Here is a 17,503-nt window from a genome sequence, read left to right on the forward strand (position 1 = left end):
GAACATTTCCAGTAGAGATTCTGGAGTTAAGCACCAGCCCATTTGTTATAGGATGACGCATCCCTCCATGGCAACCCTTCAGGGCGAAGGATGGCAGGGGATCTGGCTATTTCCTGGTGACCCAGCAGCTTGTTGTTGGGTTTAGATTGTGCAGCCTAGGTCACTGATTCACACTGCTCGCCTACAGCATCATAATATGTATATGCATAATGTTACATTTTACTCAGTCCTAATCAGACCTAATCTGACAAAACAGAAATAAATTTGTCAGGGTGTATCGATGCATCCGGTTTAGCCTTTTTATCATTTGCCTTTGGTGAAATGTTGTCAGTCAGCCTGAGGCTCCATCAGATGAATCCATCGATAGTTTGGGGTAATTGAAGAACAGGTTTCTTTCCTGTTTCAGAGTCTCAAAATTTCATAGCATAAAGTCCTTACATTTATATTCAAGACTAATTATAAGTTGAATTTACTAACTTAGACCCTCTTCTTGGTTCTGATTGGTTGTTTTTGATCGGGAGCGTTGCATTTCTTCAGACATGAATAGCAGCTCAGGGAGAAGGTGGAGGAGCTTGATTCTTTCACAGATTATCTGTCTCATATTACACCGTCACGACATGGTGACAGTTTCAACAAATGTGCTAAAACCGTATATATTTTTTTAAACGTTGCATACCGCAGCTTTAGCTATACCTTGGATATCCTAAGGTTTTTCCCCACTCACTGCTCAGTAAGTTGTGCCAATGCACAAAGAATGGACAACAATTTGGTGGGAAAAACCTCCAAGACGATAAAGGAAAGCACAAAATGGTTGAAGGTGGTTTTTAAAAAAAATATTGGTGGAATACAATGATGTTTTAGGAGACTTTAGGAAAGTGTTACATCTTCTAATCAGCAGCATCTCAGAATCTGTTGAATTTCCCTTGTTGTGCCCTGGTTGAATTTCCAGCGAACCAGGCCCGCATTCATACCTGAACATTCGGGTTTTTTTCATTCCTTCAAACAGCAGGACAAGTTGAATTTTTCTTTCTTTGTCCTTAGCAGCCAAATCAACTCCCACTTTACCTTTATTTCCTTTTAGCATGACTCTTAGTGTAAGGATGAGGGATCGAGGCGCTAATAATGAGCACACAATGACAGTTTGACAGCACTGGTTCCTCAGAGACAGATGTGGCGCAGGGCTGGGGAGGAGCACTGGAGAAGGGCTGGAAAAGGGGCTGAGGGTGACTGAGTTCAGGGCGAGAGGACGGTCAGGGAAAAATGCCACTGGGTTACCCCTCGGTCAGCCATGATGCATTTCAGGCTGAACATGCTAACCTCTTACACATGCCTGTGCTCAAACAGAGAGATGTGTAAACACATGCATGGCACCGGGGAAGCAGGTGGGTGTGAGCCATGGCTGCTTGCCCAGGTTTTTCTTCTTCTAGATGGTGTGTGCATGTGAAATAGGTGCCAGCAACTCTCCCAAAATGTAGAAAGGATGCAAAGGAGCAAGAGTTCCCCAATGCTAATTATTTGTAGAAACTTTACAAAGATGATCATGCATAAATTGTCTGCAGAAAACAAAGCAGGTTTTATTGTTACAATAGCCTCTGCTTTGTGTATCTGGCTGAAATGTTAGTGAGATAACTTGTATAAATTTCCTAAGCTTTAGAAGCATCTCTTCTAGATCCACTCACTTCTTTCCCTCGCTTCCCTTTGATGTTCCATTTTAAGGTCTTGCTGTGCTGAAACGAAGATGAGCTGCCGAAAAATGCAAAACCATCACTCATGTTTTTCCCAGTGTTTGGCCTTAAATAGGCATGCAATTCAGCAAATTTGTACATTCATGTTCTCCACGGGTTTTCCTGGCTGCGTCTGCTGGAAGCAAAACGGGGCCGTAATCTTTTTGAAGTATCTGCTTTGTTTCAGAAAGAAAAGTTTTATTGGTCCTAGGGATATTCATGTACTCATAAAGATCTTCAAAGAAGAAGCTGCACAACAAATGGAGATTATTAGAGTTTCTGCACACAATGTGGTGAGAGCAGCAAAGGTTGGCTGGTTTGGAAATACATGAGGGGGGCGAATGATTTGCGAGATGAGAGAGAGAAAAGGTAGAAGTGGCTGTTGATCAAATGTTGATAGAAATGTCGCAATCAAAGAACAGCTTTAGATGGTAGCGATGGACCTTTATTGTATTTATCATATGATTTTTTATTTGTCATTATCGCAATAAATCACAATACTAATCAGATTATTCTTGCCATTTTCTCCACCTTGTATTCAGAGTATCAATAAATTTGAATATTGAAAATATGATTAAATGTATTTACTGTGTGCAGTTTAGTTTGTGACTGGTGTCCTAAAGAATTATATTTCAAATAGGAATGTTTCTCAAGAGCAGTATTTGTGCTCTGCATGGTAACATTGCTGTACCATGCAGTCACAGACATACAGTTACCTGAAAAATAAGTAATCAATTGTTCATATTGGCACTTTTTTTAATCACAAAATGTTGTGATAAAACTTTAAGTCCATATCTCCAATCCCTATTTGGTGTGGCCATTGAGAATTGGAGAACAGGATCATACAAATGAGTACTGTTGTTAGAGCTGCTTTTATTTCTTCAAGTCCAGTTTACCTAGAGATCAATACTGATCAGTTTACAGGCTTAGGGTCAAAAGTTGTGGAAAAAGAAGCCAAAGAGGCCAGGAAATCCTGGGGAAAAATGCCTTGAAACATTGCAAAAGTCTTGCTCCTTGGAAGCAAAACAGTGGTTTAAGACTATTGCACAGAAGTATCACAAGTACTTTTACCACAGGTGGATGGTTGGAGGGGAGTGGTGAACTTAACTGACAGGTGGAGGTTAAATCCCTGCCAGGGATTCATTGAGAGTGTGGGCTGTGTAACAGGATATTCATGTGAAAGGCAGTTTCCCCCAGAGGCCGGACAGACGGGGGCAGGAACAGATCTGCCTCCTCGTGGCACTAAGGGGGCGCCAGACACCCTCACCCATCAACCCTGGGTGCTGAGAGGAAAAGCAACGTTTTCTGACCGGGATGGCAGAGTTTGACTTGGCGGTCCAGAGTTCAGGTTCACAAATGCGTTGGTGTATCTTTTGAAGGCGTGACCCACTTCAACCCCTCGCCATTCTCTCCTCCAAACCGAGCTCCTTCCCATCCCCACATCCATCAACGCCTACGTCAACATCTGAGAAAAAGGAAAAATCCCCGCGCGGTCAGAGATAATGGCGCAATGGCCAGCCTCTAAAATAACAACATGGTCCACAACAACAACACTGTCCCATTTGGAGTGCAAGAGCCCCTTGCACAATGGCCTAGTGTTCAGGGCCCAGGGGTGCAGGCGGGGCTCCCCGCTGCCAACCAAACTGTTAGCCAAGCAGGAGAGCGAGGTCACAATCACACAGCCAACAGCGCTCCACTTCCTGGTCCCCGCTCAAACGGAGACGCTGGCAAGCAGAGGCGAAGAGAAACGCTTTGTGTAAAAAATCTGAATGTTTTGAAGGAAATCTGGATATTTACTTCTTCAGGTTTGACACTCCTTACAGCCGCAGGGGAAAAAGAGAGCATCTTTAGAAAATATTCCAACAAAACCTGCATGTTGTGTTTTTAGTTTTGCAGCAGAATAACTCAGAGTTTCTATGCTGGGAAAAGTGTAAAAAAAAAAGTGATATATGGAGGACATAAATGTTGGTCTGTCTGGTGAATGGAGGATGACAAACAGATGGACAATTAGTTCATCTATCAATCCATCAGGTTTTGCATTTACAATTCACAGCACTTTACCAAAAACAATCAATTCAACCCAATAAAATAGATTATATACATTCTAACTTGATCCTTATTATCAAACAGTGACATGAAGTTCACTCTATTATTCAAGTTGATGAAAAGATTTTCTAGTTCAGGACATTCAGTAGATTCCATCAAGTCGTTGACTTTCAGTGTCCATGTAAAAACGGTGGATTGTGGCCTCCGTAATGTTCATAGTGCACTTTTAGATTTCTACTTAAAAAAAAGAACTCTGGAAATATGTGTCAAAATTGTGTTTCTTCCCATAACATTAAAGCAGCTTTAAGAAATGATCGGTAAATCTATGTAAGGCTGCATCCTGTGGAGTTGTGGAAAGGTTTTTTTGTTTTTTTGTGAGCTTAGCCTGAATTTTTAAAAATCTTTCATGTTTTCCTTTGTGCTGTTGAAAGACAGATCCGTTTGTCTCAAAGGTTTGCAACTGAACATCTGAGCTCATTCTTTAATGTTTCATCATTGTCCATCTAGTCTGTGTGTGGGAGAGCTGAGGAGGAGGAAAAGGATTCAAAGAGGACTTTTTTATTATTATTCTTCCTAGGTCCATTTTAGAAATCCAAAAGAAAACATATCAGACTTGTATTTCCTCCGTTTTGTCTTGTATTTTCAGCCTTCTGTCGGATCTCTGTATTGGGTTTCATCCTTAATGAGAAGCTGCTTCTTCATGACTCACCAGTTGACCATCTCATTTGCATTTAAGCCTCCCCAAAAACACTTCAGGTCAGGCGTGTGACCCCCTTAGCCTTGTTTTTAGCCTCTTTCTTTCCATTTGGGCTACTGCACAGCTAACCTGCTCCAAGCGCAGTAAAGTGGGGCTTAAAGGTCAGGGGTCACATGCAAGAGAAGGGTATCTTGGGTCATCGGCAGTGGCCCAGGGGCCAGAGTAGTTGGGAGCTCCCTGATTGGAGAGCCGTGGTCTCTGGGTTAATAGGATAAGTAGCCTGCGGGTCAGCTTGGCCCAGTTCTAATGCTAATGCTTGAGCCTGTCTTTGCACTGTTGCCAGGTCGGGTAAAGGATTCAAGGATTTAGGGACTCCGCTTGGCTACAGTTTTAATCCAGGCGTGTTTAAACTCATCATCATTTCATCCTCGTGAACGGCCGTCAGCCACAGTTGACCTCTGTTCTTCTTGAATTTCTTGCTCATCTTCTTGTTCTTTTACTTTTTTTGACTCTGTGATTTTGTAAATGATTTTCTTTTTTCTGTCAGACGATGGGCTTTGCAAGAATTTCAGAAATTTTAAAATTTAAGAAATATGTAAGTTTAAGGGAAATAAAATAAGTTTCATTATACCATTAGCTTTAACGATTTATCTTCTGTCTGCTTGTATATTATCCCTCTCTGACATGCCGATTGTATGTAGCACTCAAATTAAAACTGCAAGTAATGACCTTTTTTTGTGAAAGTGCCCTCATAGCAATTATTTAAGCTACTATATTACAATTTTAAATTCCTAACAACATGAAAATTAACATTCAGTCGCTGTCTGTCTACATTACTGACCTACTTATTATTGCAGGTAATTCAGACAATGCGTTCAGTTTTGAATTATTTCCTGGAAGGGAGACCAGCTGTTTTCTGTTTCTAAAATGTGAAAAAGTTTAAGGTTATTATTATGTTTTAACCTATATCAGCATCTTTGTATTGTTGAACAAGTGATGAAGAGCGTCGGAGTGAATGCCTTTGTTTGTTTGAAATTCTAGAGGCCACCTACATTCCTGTTCTAGGCTGCTCTGCAGCAGTCGGTGTTTGTGATGTCTGCCACCCTCTTACCTTTAATCCGCTGCTTAGGCTCTGTGTTGGTGCTGGCTCTAAAGAGCTTTCTGGCTGAGAAGTGGGCCAATTCAGCAGCCGAAAACGTAATGAGACAACATCTGAGGAAAGTTTGATACTCTGCATTCGGTGTGCTATAAGACATCTCTGTACTATTTACAGCATAATGATATACAGAGTAATCTCTACTGTCTTTGCACGTATGCACTGGTGCAATGGAAATGACAGCGACATTAATCTTTCTAGCAGTAACGTAGACAAAGATTGAGAATTTCAACAAAAATCTGCATCCTCTGCAAATAACTGAAGGTGAATAAAACCCGTTTAGCTTATTTGCTACAGTAGAAAACCCTGGTGTACCTTTTAGAGCCGGTAATTGGTTTCAGAGATGTGAAATGCTATTAAGGTCTTCTGTTTCATTAGGAAAACAGTTGATTATGAATTGCCAAATTAGCATATTCTCTCAACAGACTCAAGTATCCAAGGGAGAACGGTGCAGCTATAAGCTAGTGCTTTACTTCAGAACAACAGTTTTATTGAAGTGTGATGGAAAAGACCTTCAGACTTAAAAGGCAATTATTCAAAGGAAGTTGCACTTCTTACCCATTTCTTTCATCTTTTTCAGATGCATCCTTTGGGACTATGCAACAACAATGACGAGGAGGACCTTTATGAGTACGGCTGGGTCGGCGTTGTGAAGCTGGAGCAACCGGAGCTGGACCCCAGCTGCCTCACGGTCCTGGGAAAGGTAAAGAACAGACTCTTTCTGAACTGAATCGGAGAATAAAATCCACAAACCAAGTCGCCACACAGAACAAAGCTACAGCTGTGGTCTATGTCTAGCTAAAATAGAGAGCAACATCTCAAAAATTGTTAGTTGCCTAAACAAACTGATCAGATAACATCAAACATAAACTTTTTACGACTGCAGATGGCCATCACCATGAATGCCATACCTCCACAGCGAAACACAGCTGTGGCAGAATCATGCTGTGGGCATGCTTCAGCTGGATACAGGGCAATGCGGAAGGCAAATCTGAGGAAAGACCTCCCTTAAAGGATGCTTTAGATCAAAGTATATTAACTGACCTTCAGTTATTTAACAAAGCAGAATTTCAAACTTTAGATCTGCAAAGGTAAAAGAGACAAACTCCAAAGGACTTATGGTTGTATTTGTAGGAAAAGACGGTTTTACAAAGTATTGACCAGGAACAGATGAACACAAACAGACCACTTTGATGAAGAAGATATTTCATATCTAATTGAAGTAATTTCCTACTATCTAGTCATACATTTTTATAAGTGATAAATAATAAATACCAGAAGGAGGTTGATGAGAGTTTATTATTCTTTTACATGAGTCATTTGTCACAGAATCAAGGAAAACAATGTATATTAAGATTCAAATACTTACAGATTCGGGTGTTTTACAAAATTTAAATACGAGATGACCTGTTTACGAGAATACAATGGCAAATAGGCTCTAAACTTCTGACTATTTAGCAGAAATGCTGCTGGAATCACAATTCCTAGCGCTGAAGTTGAAGCTAATTCAGCTTTTTTTTTGTTCGTTCTGATGGCTCCTTAAATATCACCATCACCTTAACAAAGGCGGTTTTCCAGCGAGAATTTCTCTGTTACAGCTGAGAGGGAATTCTGCTCCGTTTCTGGGTCTCAGCATAATCTCGGTAGCAGGAAAGTGCATTAGCATGTCTAGACGGCATAAGGGCTCCTTAAATCATGAATGGCTGCTCCCTTTCTGTCAGTGGGAAAGCACAGGATAAATGAGGCTGCAGTCATTCCCACCTCACAGCCATTCTCAGGGGAAATGTTGGTACATTCCATTAAGGAAAACATTTAATTAGAGCATGATAAAATATTGCTCCGAGTCTCCAGAGGGGTCCGAGGACAGTACGGAGGAAGGGGAGGAGGGAATCTGCGGATGGGCGTGGTAAGAGATTTCGTTTGTATTCTCCTAGCAACGGAGAGCAAGAAACAAAATAAAGACGAGGATTAACTATAAAAGATCAAGGATAAGTTAATTAGAGGTTTTAATTTGGGAAAACAAAAAAGGATAAGCTAACAAATACACCTGAAGTTATCCGTTACTCCAGAAGTCTCTTCAAAGTGAATTAGTGTTTACAGTGGCCTTGCAGTGCTATACCCCTAAATATTTTTCACATTTTGTCACATTAAATCCACAAATAACATGTCAAATATAACAACTTATTTGATGGAGCAGATTTTTTTGTTTTCTTTAAAATAAAAATCTGAACGTTTTTTTTTTTTGTTGTTTTTTTTTTTTGCATTACCTGGAAATGAGTTTTGCATTTCTTGACCAAGAATTAGCAAATACATTTTGTATGCAGTCATGAATCTCAATTTAATATTTCATATGTGAGCCTCAGTGAAAACGTGCTTCAATGGTCTTAACTCTTTGGTGCAAAAAACTGATTGAAAATCTGTTTATTCACTGCATGTTTGTCTGTTTGTGTAAAGTTGAGATGGAACCGCTCATGAAAACGGTCCTTTATTAACTATTCAGACTATCAACACAGAAAAGACACAATCAAAACTTGACAGATGATTTTATTACCCCATGAAAATAACTTATAAATAGTCCAAATAGGTCAGCTGTATTTTTTTCTACGGTTCCATCTTACGAGATGGGAAGCCCAAGGTTGGCCTGCTTTGTTTTTGCATTTTGCACATGGGTTTGTGGTGCGTTTCTATCCTAAAGAAAAATATATGAAACTTCAGATATCTCACAAACGAGTTATTCCTTCCAATGTGCGACACAATTAAATTAAGAGTAGGAGGGAACATTCCTCCATGTTCATCCACTATCCTGTCCTACATCCACAAAATCTTCAATTCATTTGGAGAACTGGTTTAGTGATGAAGCTCAGATCTTCACAAAAAATAGAAAAGAAAAGCCTTTTTCACCAGAAACGACTTGGGAAAAAAAACTATGTGCAGGTTAGAGCTCCGATTAGTTTATAGTAGAGTACTTGGTGTGTCAAACAGAATCACAAGGTCACCCCAAAGATGAAAGACCCTCACCTTCTACTCGGAGGACTCAATCAAAGCAGGCTGCTAATTAGCCGGCCATTTTAGACCTTCTCTTTTGAAGTTTTGCTAAGAGACACTTCGGTCAGGATGGCAGGAATCTTGCCCTGTGACCTTTTGGCCTCCATCCAGCGTCCCCAACTTCTAGACCACTCGGTTTCCTCTTTGTTTATCCAGCCAGAACTATAATTAGAGAAGGGAAAGTCCATTGTTGCATCTTGACAATCCCTCGCCCCCGGGCCCAAACACAGCTGGGTGCTCTGCGATTGGCACCGGCACGATAGCCAGGCCAGACGGGGAAGTGTTTACCCCCCGCCAGTCTGCTTACTCTGCCCGGCCAGCCAGGCCACAATGCCCAGGCCTATTCTGGAGCCTGTGCCCTCCATCACACTCACCCTGTACAGTCTGGTCCTGTGATCTGCAACCCCCGCCCTGCCCAACTGGCCCCTGACTGAACCCACTTTGCTGCCACTTTGCTGTCCATGGTGTTGCTATACATTTATTTCTGCTCAACATGCATTACTCAGAGTTGCAATGAAATGTGCAAAAAATACTGTTAATTATGAAAATATAAAGTAAGAGGGATAATTTAACATCCGTGGAAGTAACACTATTTAGCTGATTTATGTACACTTTGTACACTTCTGTAGGTTTTGGGGTGAAGAAGCATTCTTCATATGAAGTATTGTTTTTCTTTCCTTTATTTGATTATTTAGTGAATCAGGAGTTTTCCGCTGCTTTCACTGAGACCGAGACGCTCCAACATCTAAAATATTTACAGTTGAGGAAGACATGGAAACGAGGTCGGTCACACCACCCTCTGAAGTCTGGTTGCAAACCAAACTAAAGTGCTGCTGTGTCATATATATGTACACAGTTTTTTCCCGTTCTTCCTGTGTGGTTCCTGTGAGAGCTCCAGGACTGTTAAACCTCTGACCTCAGTGTGCCACAGCAGCAGCTCCTCCCCTCAGAGCAGGAAAAATAGCTACGAGAAATCGGTTCCAACTGCAGCAAAGTCTTTTTCAGGTGTTTCTCATGTGGTTTGATAAAAAAATAATAATTTTTGTTAGACCCCCAAAAAGTGTATGTGTTTTATTTAGGATTTTAGAATTACACTGCATAACTGTTAATCTGAAGAAACGGTTTGTGTGGTACACAGCATTTCTCTGAACATTTTAAAAATGTAGCACGTGTGCTACAAGCCACTGGATCAGGAAGGCTAAACACAAATAACTTGAATGCAAGTCTTTTGGAGTAAATGTCTACCTGCTTTCATATCTAGAGACATAACTTTATTCTCTTTTATTGGATCATCAGTCAGTTTGATGTCCACAGTGTGTCTGGTAAAACTTGAAATTGGATGTTCCCAAAGACTCATTTGGATTCTGGTTTGAACTTTGGCTAGGTCATTCTAGCTCGTGGATGAGCTTTGATATCACTGTAGTTTTAACGGCCCCAGCTTCAGGTCTGATGTCTGACTAGTTTTGCTCTGTATCAGATGCTGTAAGGTGAAATGAAGGCCTGCTGTCCTCCAGTCCCCAGCTTATGTCATGGTATCTATGTGCAAGGCACTGGGCTCCAAGTTACTTTTCAATCTGTGTTTGAATGCGGAAGAAGTTGCAGAAGAATCTAAGGTTAGTTTATGCACCATTTTATCATATAGAAGCTAAACGTACATTTTGGACTCTGACTATTTCTGAATGTGTGCCGTGTCCCTGCATTGCTTTTGGCAAACTGCAGTCTTGACTTCTCATGGCTTTCTTTCACCAGCTCTCTTCTTCTCGCCACTCCTCTATGGAGACCAGATTTCTGAATTATGTGACGAATAACTGTCTTGTTCACAGTTTCTCCTACTTGAGTTAAAGATCTCTGCAGCTCCTCCAGAGTTATGAGTCTTTTTGTAGTTTCTCTGATTAGGAATCTCCTTCCTGAAGACAACTGTGGTTGCACTGGGTTTAATTTAGAGATTTTGGAGTAAAGTGGGCCTAATGCATTCCCCATTGTTTAGTTGTTTTGGGAGTAATTTTAGGTAAAAGTAAGACTGAAAAACTTATCAAGATATGGATTTTTATCTCAATCAGTATCAATAATAATTATAATTTTTTTGTTTGTTTTGAATGTCTGAATATTGCTGAACTGGTAACATAATCTTTCCCATTTTGTACAGTTTTCTCTTAAAGTATTGTACTCAATTTCTCCCTTCACTACACTCTGCCATTTTTTTATATTTAAGCAGTTTTAAGGCAAAGTAGCAAAACACAAAACTGAGTTAGTTGATGCCACCCACCTAGCTTAGCTAGCTAAAGCCAGTTCTACATCCCCCAGAGTGCTGTGCGGTTCTGGATCAGAGTTCATGGAATTATTGAACAATCAGATGAAATTTCTACTAATATTGATCACATGCCTATCATGATATATATTATTGATTTGTTGCCCTGCCTTAATTGAAAGGTAGTAAAACCACTTTTCTGTCCATTTCAGTAATGCACTTTGGTCCATCACAGAAAATATATTAAAATTTGTGGTTGCATGGAGAAAAAAAAAACAGGGTAAAAGTTCAAGGCATGTGATTATTTTTGAAAGAGTCTGTCTTGCCAGAGCTCCACTGCATAACAAAGAGCCCTGGTGTTGCATGTTAACTCGCTTCAGCTGCAGCTTATCAAGTCCTTGCCTCCTCCGGGCCGTTTGTAGATGTTGTAAATCATGCTCACACCTCTGCATGCATGTATCCGTTCTCCAGTTGGACTATTTATTGCATTCGGTAACGTGTTCTTAGTAGTCATTTCCTTCCTGCTGCTTGACTTTCTCAGAACTGACCTTCGTCCCGGCTCTGTGCGCTCGCCTTGCACACATACTCTGCAGTCTTTGGCAGCTCCTCTGGAACATAAAGTCATGCCACTGGCTTTCGGACCGGTCGGGGGGTCTTTGACGCCGTGCCAGTCCCATAGCTCCTCTTTCAAGGACCGCGGTGTAAGTCCAGCAGGCCAAACCGGGCCCCTCTGTCTTTCATCCTGCCGGAGGCCCTCTTAACATGGAGACGACGAGAAGAAAGAGATTGTGTATTGGAAATTAAAAAGAAAAATATGACCCATCCTCCCACAGAGTTATGCAGCTTGCGGCTGGCATTACATGTAAAACTCCGTGGTATGTGATTGTTGTGTGGCCTTGTCCTGCCCTTAACCAGTTTGTCTCAAAGTTGTGATCATTTCCACTAAACTCCAGCCAAAGACAACAGTCACAGCTGGCCTCTGTCCGGCCGCTAAAAAAGCATTTAAGAATAGCTGGGGCAACGAGAAAAGTTCAGAACTCTTTATTGACATCCTCCCAGAAATAAACCTCACTGCTTTAAAGTTCTTTTGCCAGAGGCACACTACCATAAAAAGTGCATCCTGTGTGGGAAGCTCCATCTTTGACACAGACACAAATATGATCCTAAAACCACAGTTGCCATGGAACAATGCGAGTGAGTGAGCGAACGAGCGTGTCTTTTCCTACGAAGCTGGCACTGCGGGACAGCGGGCCAGAGCAAACAGCTGCTGCATCTTAGTGCTAAGTGGCTTTTGGACTCTTAACTGTGTCTGGCATGTCGGCTTTAGCTGCCAGAGTGCGCATGAATGTTTGCAAAGCAGCGGGAGAGAGGGGGAAGACCAGGGTGCAGAAGGCACACAAGAGCAGCTAGGGAAGGGGCAGACGCGTTTAGAAAGAAAAATGGCAACAGACAGATAAGTGTGATGTTACTGGCGACTGGTTTTCCAGCCTTTGGCCAGGTTGGCTGTTCTACACACTCAGGTGTGTGTTGGAGGTCGCCCCGAGGCCACGGCAGTGCCAGTAGGGTGTCATATGGCTTGTTGTAACGACGTTCCACTAAAAAGGCCTGTGCTTGACCTTGCTTTCAGTCCCAGCTACAGTAAAGAATAAATAAATAAAAATGGGAATCAGTCCAGTCAGTGAGATAATTAGCTACTTTGAATGAAAACGATGTAAATGCTCATCATCAAGTGTTGAGTGGTGTGGAAAAGACGAGCAGAAGGCTGGCCTGTCAGCTTGTTTTGCTGCAGACAGCTGAATATGACTCACCGCCTCTGTCTCATCACCATCCTTTTTTCTGTGCCTTTTTCTTCCCTCACTGGAGAAAAACTTGGTGAAGAATGGAGCCTAAAAGAAAATGAAAAAATCCATACAGCTCTTCTTTCTGCAAACTCCAGACCCTGTGTGTAAAGTACTGTGAAGCCACAGTAGTTATCGATTAACAAGAGCCTCTTTTGTTCGATACAGAAGAAGTTTGATTATGCTCCGACTTTGTGAAAGAAATCTTTTCATGGCGCATCGTATTGACGAGACAATTTTTCCCTGTGCTTGTGCAAAATTGATGGGGCTTACTTCCTTTCAGCTGGGAGCTGAAAACTGAAAATCAATATCTTTTGTTGTGTAAAACACTGTGGTTAACTCAGGCAGCTGTTCCATGAACCAGAACTGAGGCTAATTATTGGTAACGTCTCAAACCTCTCGTCTTCGTCAATTAAGCTCTGCTGGGCTCCAACACAACAAAAGTTCCCTTTCAGAAGTCTTTTTCTTTCACTCTCAGTCTTGAAAATATTTCATAAAGTTCGAAATAGAATCTTCTGCACACTCATATTATCAGGTTGAGTTCTAATAAGATGTGTGGTTTAAAATTGATAAATCGGTATCACTGTCACGTTTGTTCAATAAAAATTGAAATGACAGATGATATCTGGGTAAATTATGGGCTGAGTTTGAGTTTCACCCAAACATAAAAGACAAGAGATGCACCAATCAACTGGCCAAACAAAAATGTAACAATTTTTACTTGATAAATACTGAAAACCATATTAAATACATAAAAAAAATAGTAGCTGACATTTGGGGTTGATGAGCAAAACAGGATGTGCTTTGGACCTTTAAGAGTTTGAGAGATTAGATGAGACTTGCTTTGATGCATTAATGGAGCTAATCTGTTGAATCGGGAACTACTAACTCTGTCAGGGAATCTGCAGGACGTCGTAGTTCAGACAGGAAAGAAATCACAATCAGGAAGTTGAAGCACAAAGAATATAAAAAGAAAAAGTCTGATTGGTGTGTCTTTTTTCTCATTTTAAAACAAAAATCACTCCAGGCTCCACCTGGTTGCCGAAAAAGCTCAAACTTTCTCTCATTCAACCAAATCACATGACCCAAGTTCAAGTCCCATTAGAGTACAGGACATCTAATATGCGCAGTAAATCTTTTAAGTGGGGAAAATATGCAACAGCAAGAAAAGATGAATGCAATTTCAAGGCTTTTTATACATTTTTACAGAGACGCCAGTAGTTGTGGAGGGCGATGCAGCTTTCTTCTCAAGGATACTTTTTGTTTCCTCTGATGCTTTTAAGACTAATGGCTGTGCGTTAACACTTTGAATCCAATCAAGACGTTATTAACTGAACTTTACGACCAAATCCAGCTCAAATCCGCAGCTGCATTCTGGGCTTGCGGGGTAAAGTGCGCGCTAACAGCTTAGCCATTTCTCCCCCTGCTCTGCGCTTCAAAGCCACTGCACAAACACAGCAGCATGGAGGGAGGGATAGAAAGAGAAACTGCAAAAGAGAGGAGGAGCAGCAGGGAGAACACAGAGGGAAAAAAAGGTTAGGGAAGTAAAGAAAAAAAACTTGTGAAGCATGGAGCACTCAGGGGTTTGCCTCCCAGCTCTCCTTTCATGTTTGTGTACGCCTCAACTTGCTGATATTATCTTGGCCGCTCTTCCTGGCGGGGTGTCGGGAGAGGTTTCCACTCTGACCAGCCTGTGTTGGAGCCCTCACCTTCCTTCCTATTTCAATCCCAAATAACCCCCGCCCTTCTCCCCTCCTCTTAAATCACTGCTTCACCACGTTTCACGGCAGTTGGAGGCACCCGGGATCCCACTGCGCTTGTTTCCATGGTCACTGGGAAGCTCCTTGTGTCATGTGGCTCAAAGTGAGCCGTTCCTGGGCCGAATTACCCGCCTTTCAATGGGAGGCCAAATGACCATTATTAGACTTCACAGCTCAGGCCTCTATTTAAAGAGAGAAGAAAGGAGCCCAGGGGACCTGAGATGAGAGAGAGATTGGGGGAGAGAAAGTGGAAGGTGATGGGAGACGACAGTCGGAAATGATGGAAAAGAGGAAAGTTTGGTCGGCATCTCTGAGAAGTTGTTTTTCCCCTCTAACCGTCATGTTCCGTAATTATAATTATTCAAAAAGTCACACACCGGTTTTAGGATAAAAACGCCTCAGAGATGGTCCTGCGCTGGATCAAAAGATGAGCTTTGGAAGGAGTAAATCTCAGAAAAGACAGACATCCGCCCACACCAAACAAAGCCCCGTCTTTTCTCTCTGCAGCTCCCACTAAGCCCACACTTGTGTGGATGAGGATCTCTGCTCTCCTGGCTGTGTGAATCAGAAGGGAAGTTGTCTGAAACCCGGGCACATGGCCTGGCAGTGCAGCTGGAAACTAAGGCTTCCTGGTCCCACACAGCTAATCTGATGCACACACAAATCCTCTGGTGGAGGGTTAGCAGGGGTGAAAACTATCCTGCTCTTGCGGTTCGAACGCTCTTTTAAGTCGTGCCAGGGCGGCAAAGTTGGAAACGGTGGAGGGAAACAGACGATGTGTGTGCGGATATATGGGGGCAACATCGGAGCTGGCTGCACTTTAAGATGGTGAGGTAATGGAAGAGGAGAAATGAAACATGTAGATAGGAAGCGGACGGAGAACGGGAATGTGTCTGGCAGAGAGTGGGGATCTTACTTATTAGAGCCCAATATGACAATACAATTAAGGGAACCCGGCGGAAATGTGGGAACACATGATAAATCTTTCGTTGGGTAATTATCTGACTCCTAAGATGTATTTTGCGAGTGACAAAACTCTTGCATTTACAATTACCAGCCACTTTATGGGAAGCACTTTGCTGGAACTGCCTTACTACTTCATGGCATACATTCAACAATGTTTTATATTTTTTTTCGTTCATTTTGACATGATGGCATCAAGTTGATGAGGATTTGTTGTCTATGATTCAGATCTGATGTTCCAGTGCATCCTGCTCTGTTGGATCAATATTTCACTGTTGAGGTCATTTTAACTTTTTTACCTGGTACTCTGAGAAGGGATTGGTGCACTGTGGTCACCAAGGGGATGGAGGTCACAACCATCAGTCTGAAGTGTTGATGCAAGGCAGAATGATCCATACTTTTTATGGCGTTGACACCTGAATCTGCATTTTGAATCTAAGCTTAAGACTCCTCTCCAATAGAGGAGTTTGTAAATCCTGTTCTTGGTTGACAGAAGTGACACCTAGTAACTTTGCAGTTCAGCAATTGTTCTTTTGGGGCGCTGGGTGGAGACGGTAGACGCTACAGTCCTCATAGCTGCATATCTTAGTTTTCAGGCGTGTATTTGACCTGTTGCTTGTTTTTTTTTTATCATCTAAAAAAAGTCTGCCCATTTTCTTGATCTCTAACGTCCACAAGGAATGTTTTGTCCCAGATCTGCCACTCACTGGATATTTTCTCTTTTTCAAACCATTTCCTGAAAAACCGAGATAAGGTTGTGTGTGGTCAGCAGTTTCTGAAATACTCAGACCAGCGCATCTGCCTGGCTTTAACTCCAGCATGTCGTCTTCACCACTTCTACTGTAGATGCATAAATCCTGCTGCCATTATTGCATGATTTACTATTTCTGTTGACGGTGGCCAAACAGGAATGCCTCATGAAGCTTTCGGGGAGTCGTCCCTCTTATGTGTGCAGTTGTTGACCAATCTGTTGGACAGTTCACAAAAAATGAAACGACAACATACCAGATATCTTAAATTCATATCCAACAAAGTGTTTAGTGCAGAGTGAGACTTTGGATTCAGCAGCAGGCCCACCAGGTCATGTCTGCATGTGTGTGATTAACAATAGTCGCCACACTCTTACCAACGTTTTCAGACAAAAATAAAACATTTATTGGGTAAAATCGGAATCGTCGGGTCGGCTTTAAAGGATCAGAAAACTGTAATCGGTGCAACCCTAATGAAATGAAAATCCTTTTCCTCAGTTTTTTCATGCTGTCATCTGCTTTGTGATCAGTTAATGCTTCCACTGGAAGAATTCAAGCCTGTCATTCACCACTAAAAGCAGAAAAATAGCAGTGCGTTCTCAATTAGTGTCTGTTTCCACCTCTATAAATGCTTCTGTGCATGTTCTGGTGCGTAACATCACTTTGTTCAAGGAGGATGAGCTAAATTAACTTTGTAGTAGCCTCCTCTAACCTAGCTGTAGGCCTGAAGTGTGACTAATGCAGACGCCAGTTCTGATTTAGATGAATTCATGAACTAAAAACGATATACCTCGCTCTGCTGCTTCGATTTTGAGCCGTCAGTGAGAAGGAAGCTGGTCCTGATCTGCCTGAGCCAGGCTGCTTCTGCCTGTGCTTATTTTCTTGTTGTTCAGCTCAAACAGTTAATGGTTTGGTTGATCTCGATGACTGGAACTCATCTGGTTGGCTTGTCCAGTGAGAATCAAAACGTAAAGTGTAAAATGAGGCTGAACTTCTCTGCTGTTCGCCCAGGCAGAGACGACAGCAGGCAGCAGCTGGACAGATGTTTGAAGAGAGCGAGGCACCAGCAGCAGAGGCAGCAGCTTCTGCCTGCAGCAGGGAGGGACACGGTTTCCTTCAGCAGCTTCTAGGTGGAGGGAGATTAGTGAGAATCGTCTGACTTCAGACGAATTAGGAGTAAAGGAAAAGTGTCAGTTTGTGGAGATGGCTTGGCTTGACTGAGATCTGTGTTTGGATTTTATTTGCATAAGAATAATCATCTCAAACTGCCATCACTG

General features: G+C 42.0%; 1 protein-coding gene across 2 annotated transcripts in view; it reads left to right on the top strand.

Annotated features, from left to right (window-relative positions):
• Window positions 1-17,503, top strand: part of znrf3 (zinc and ring finger 3) — a 77,007-nt gene that overhangs the window by 34,950 nt on the left and 24,554 nt on the right. For both annotated transcript variants that reach the window (XM_017306852.2, XM_008417857.3), the window contains exon 2: window positions 6,204-6,326. In XM_017306852.2, the coding sequence (XP_017162341.1) occupies window positions 6,204-6,326 (123 nt within the window). The remainder of the gene's footprint in view (window positions 1-6,203; window positions 6,327-17,503) is intronic.

This window comes from Poecilia reticulata, chromosome 9 (assembly GCF_904066995.2).
Source record: "Poecilia reticulata chromosome 9, P_reticulata-male-v2, whole genome shotgun sequence".
NCBI lineage: Eukaryota > Metazoa > Chordata > Actinopteri > Cyprinodontiformes > Poeciliidae > Poecilia > Poecilia reticulata.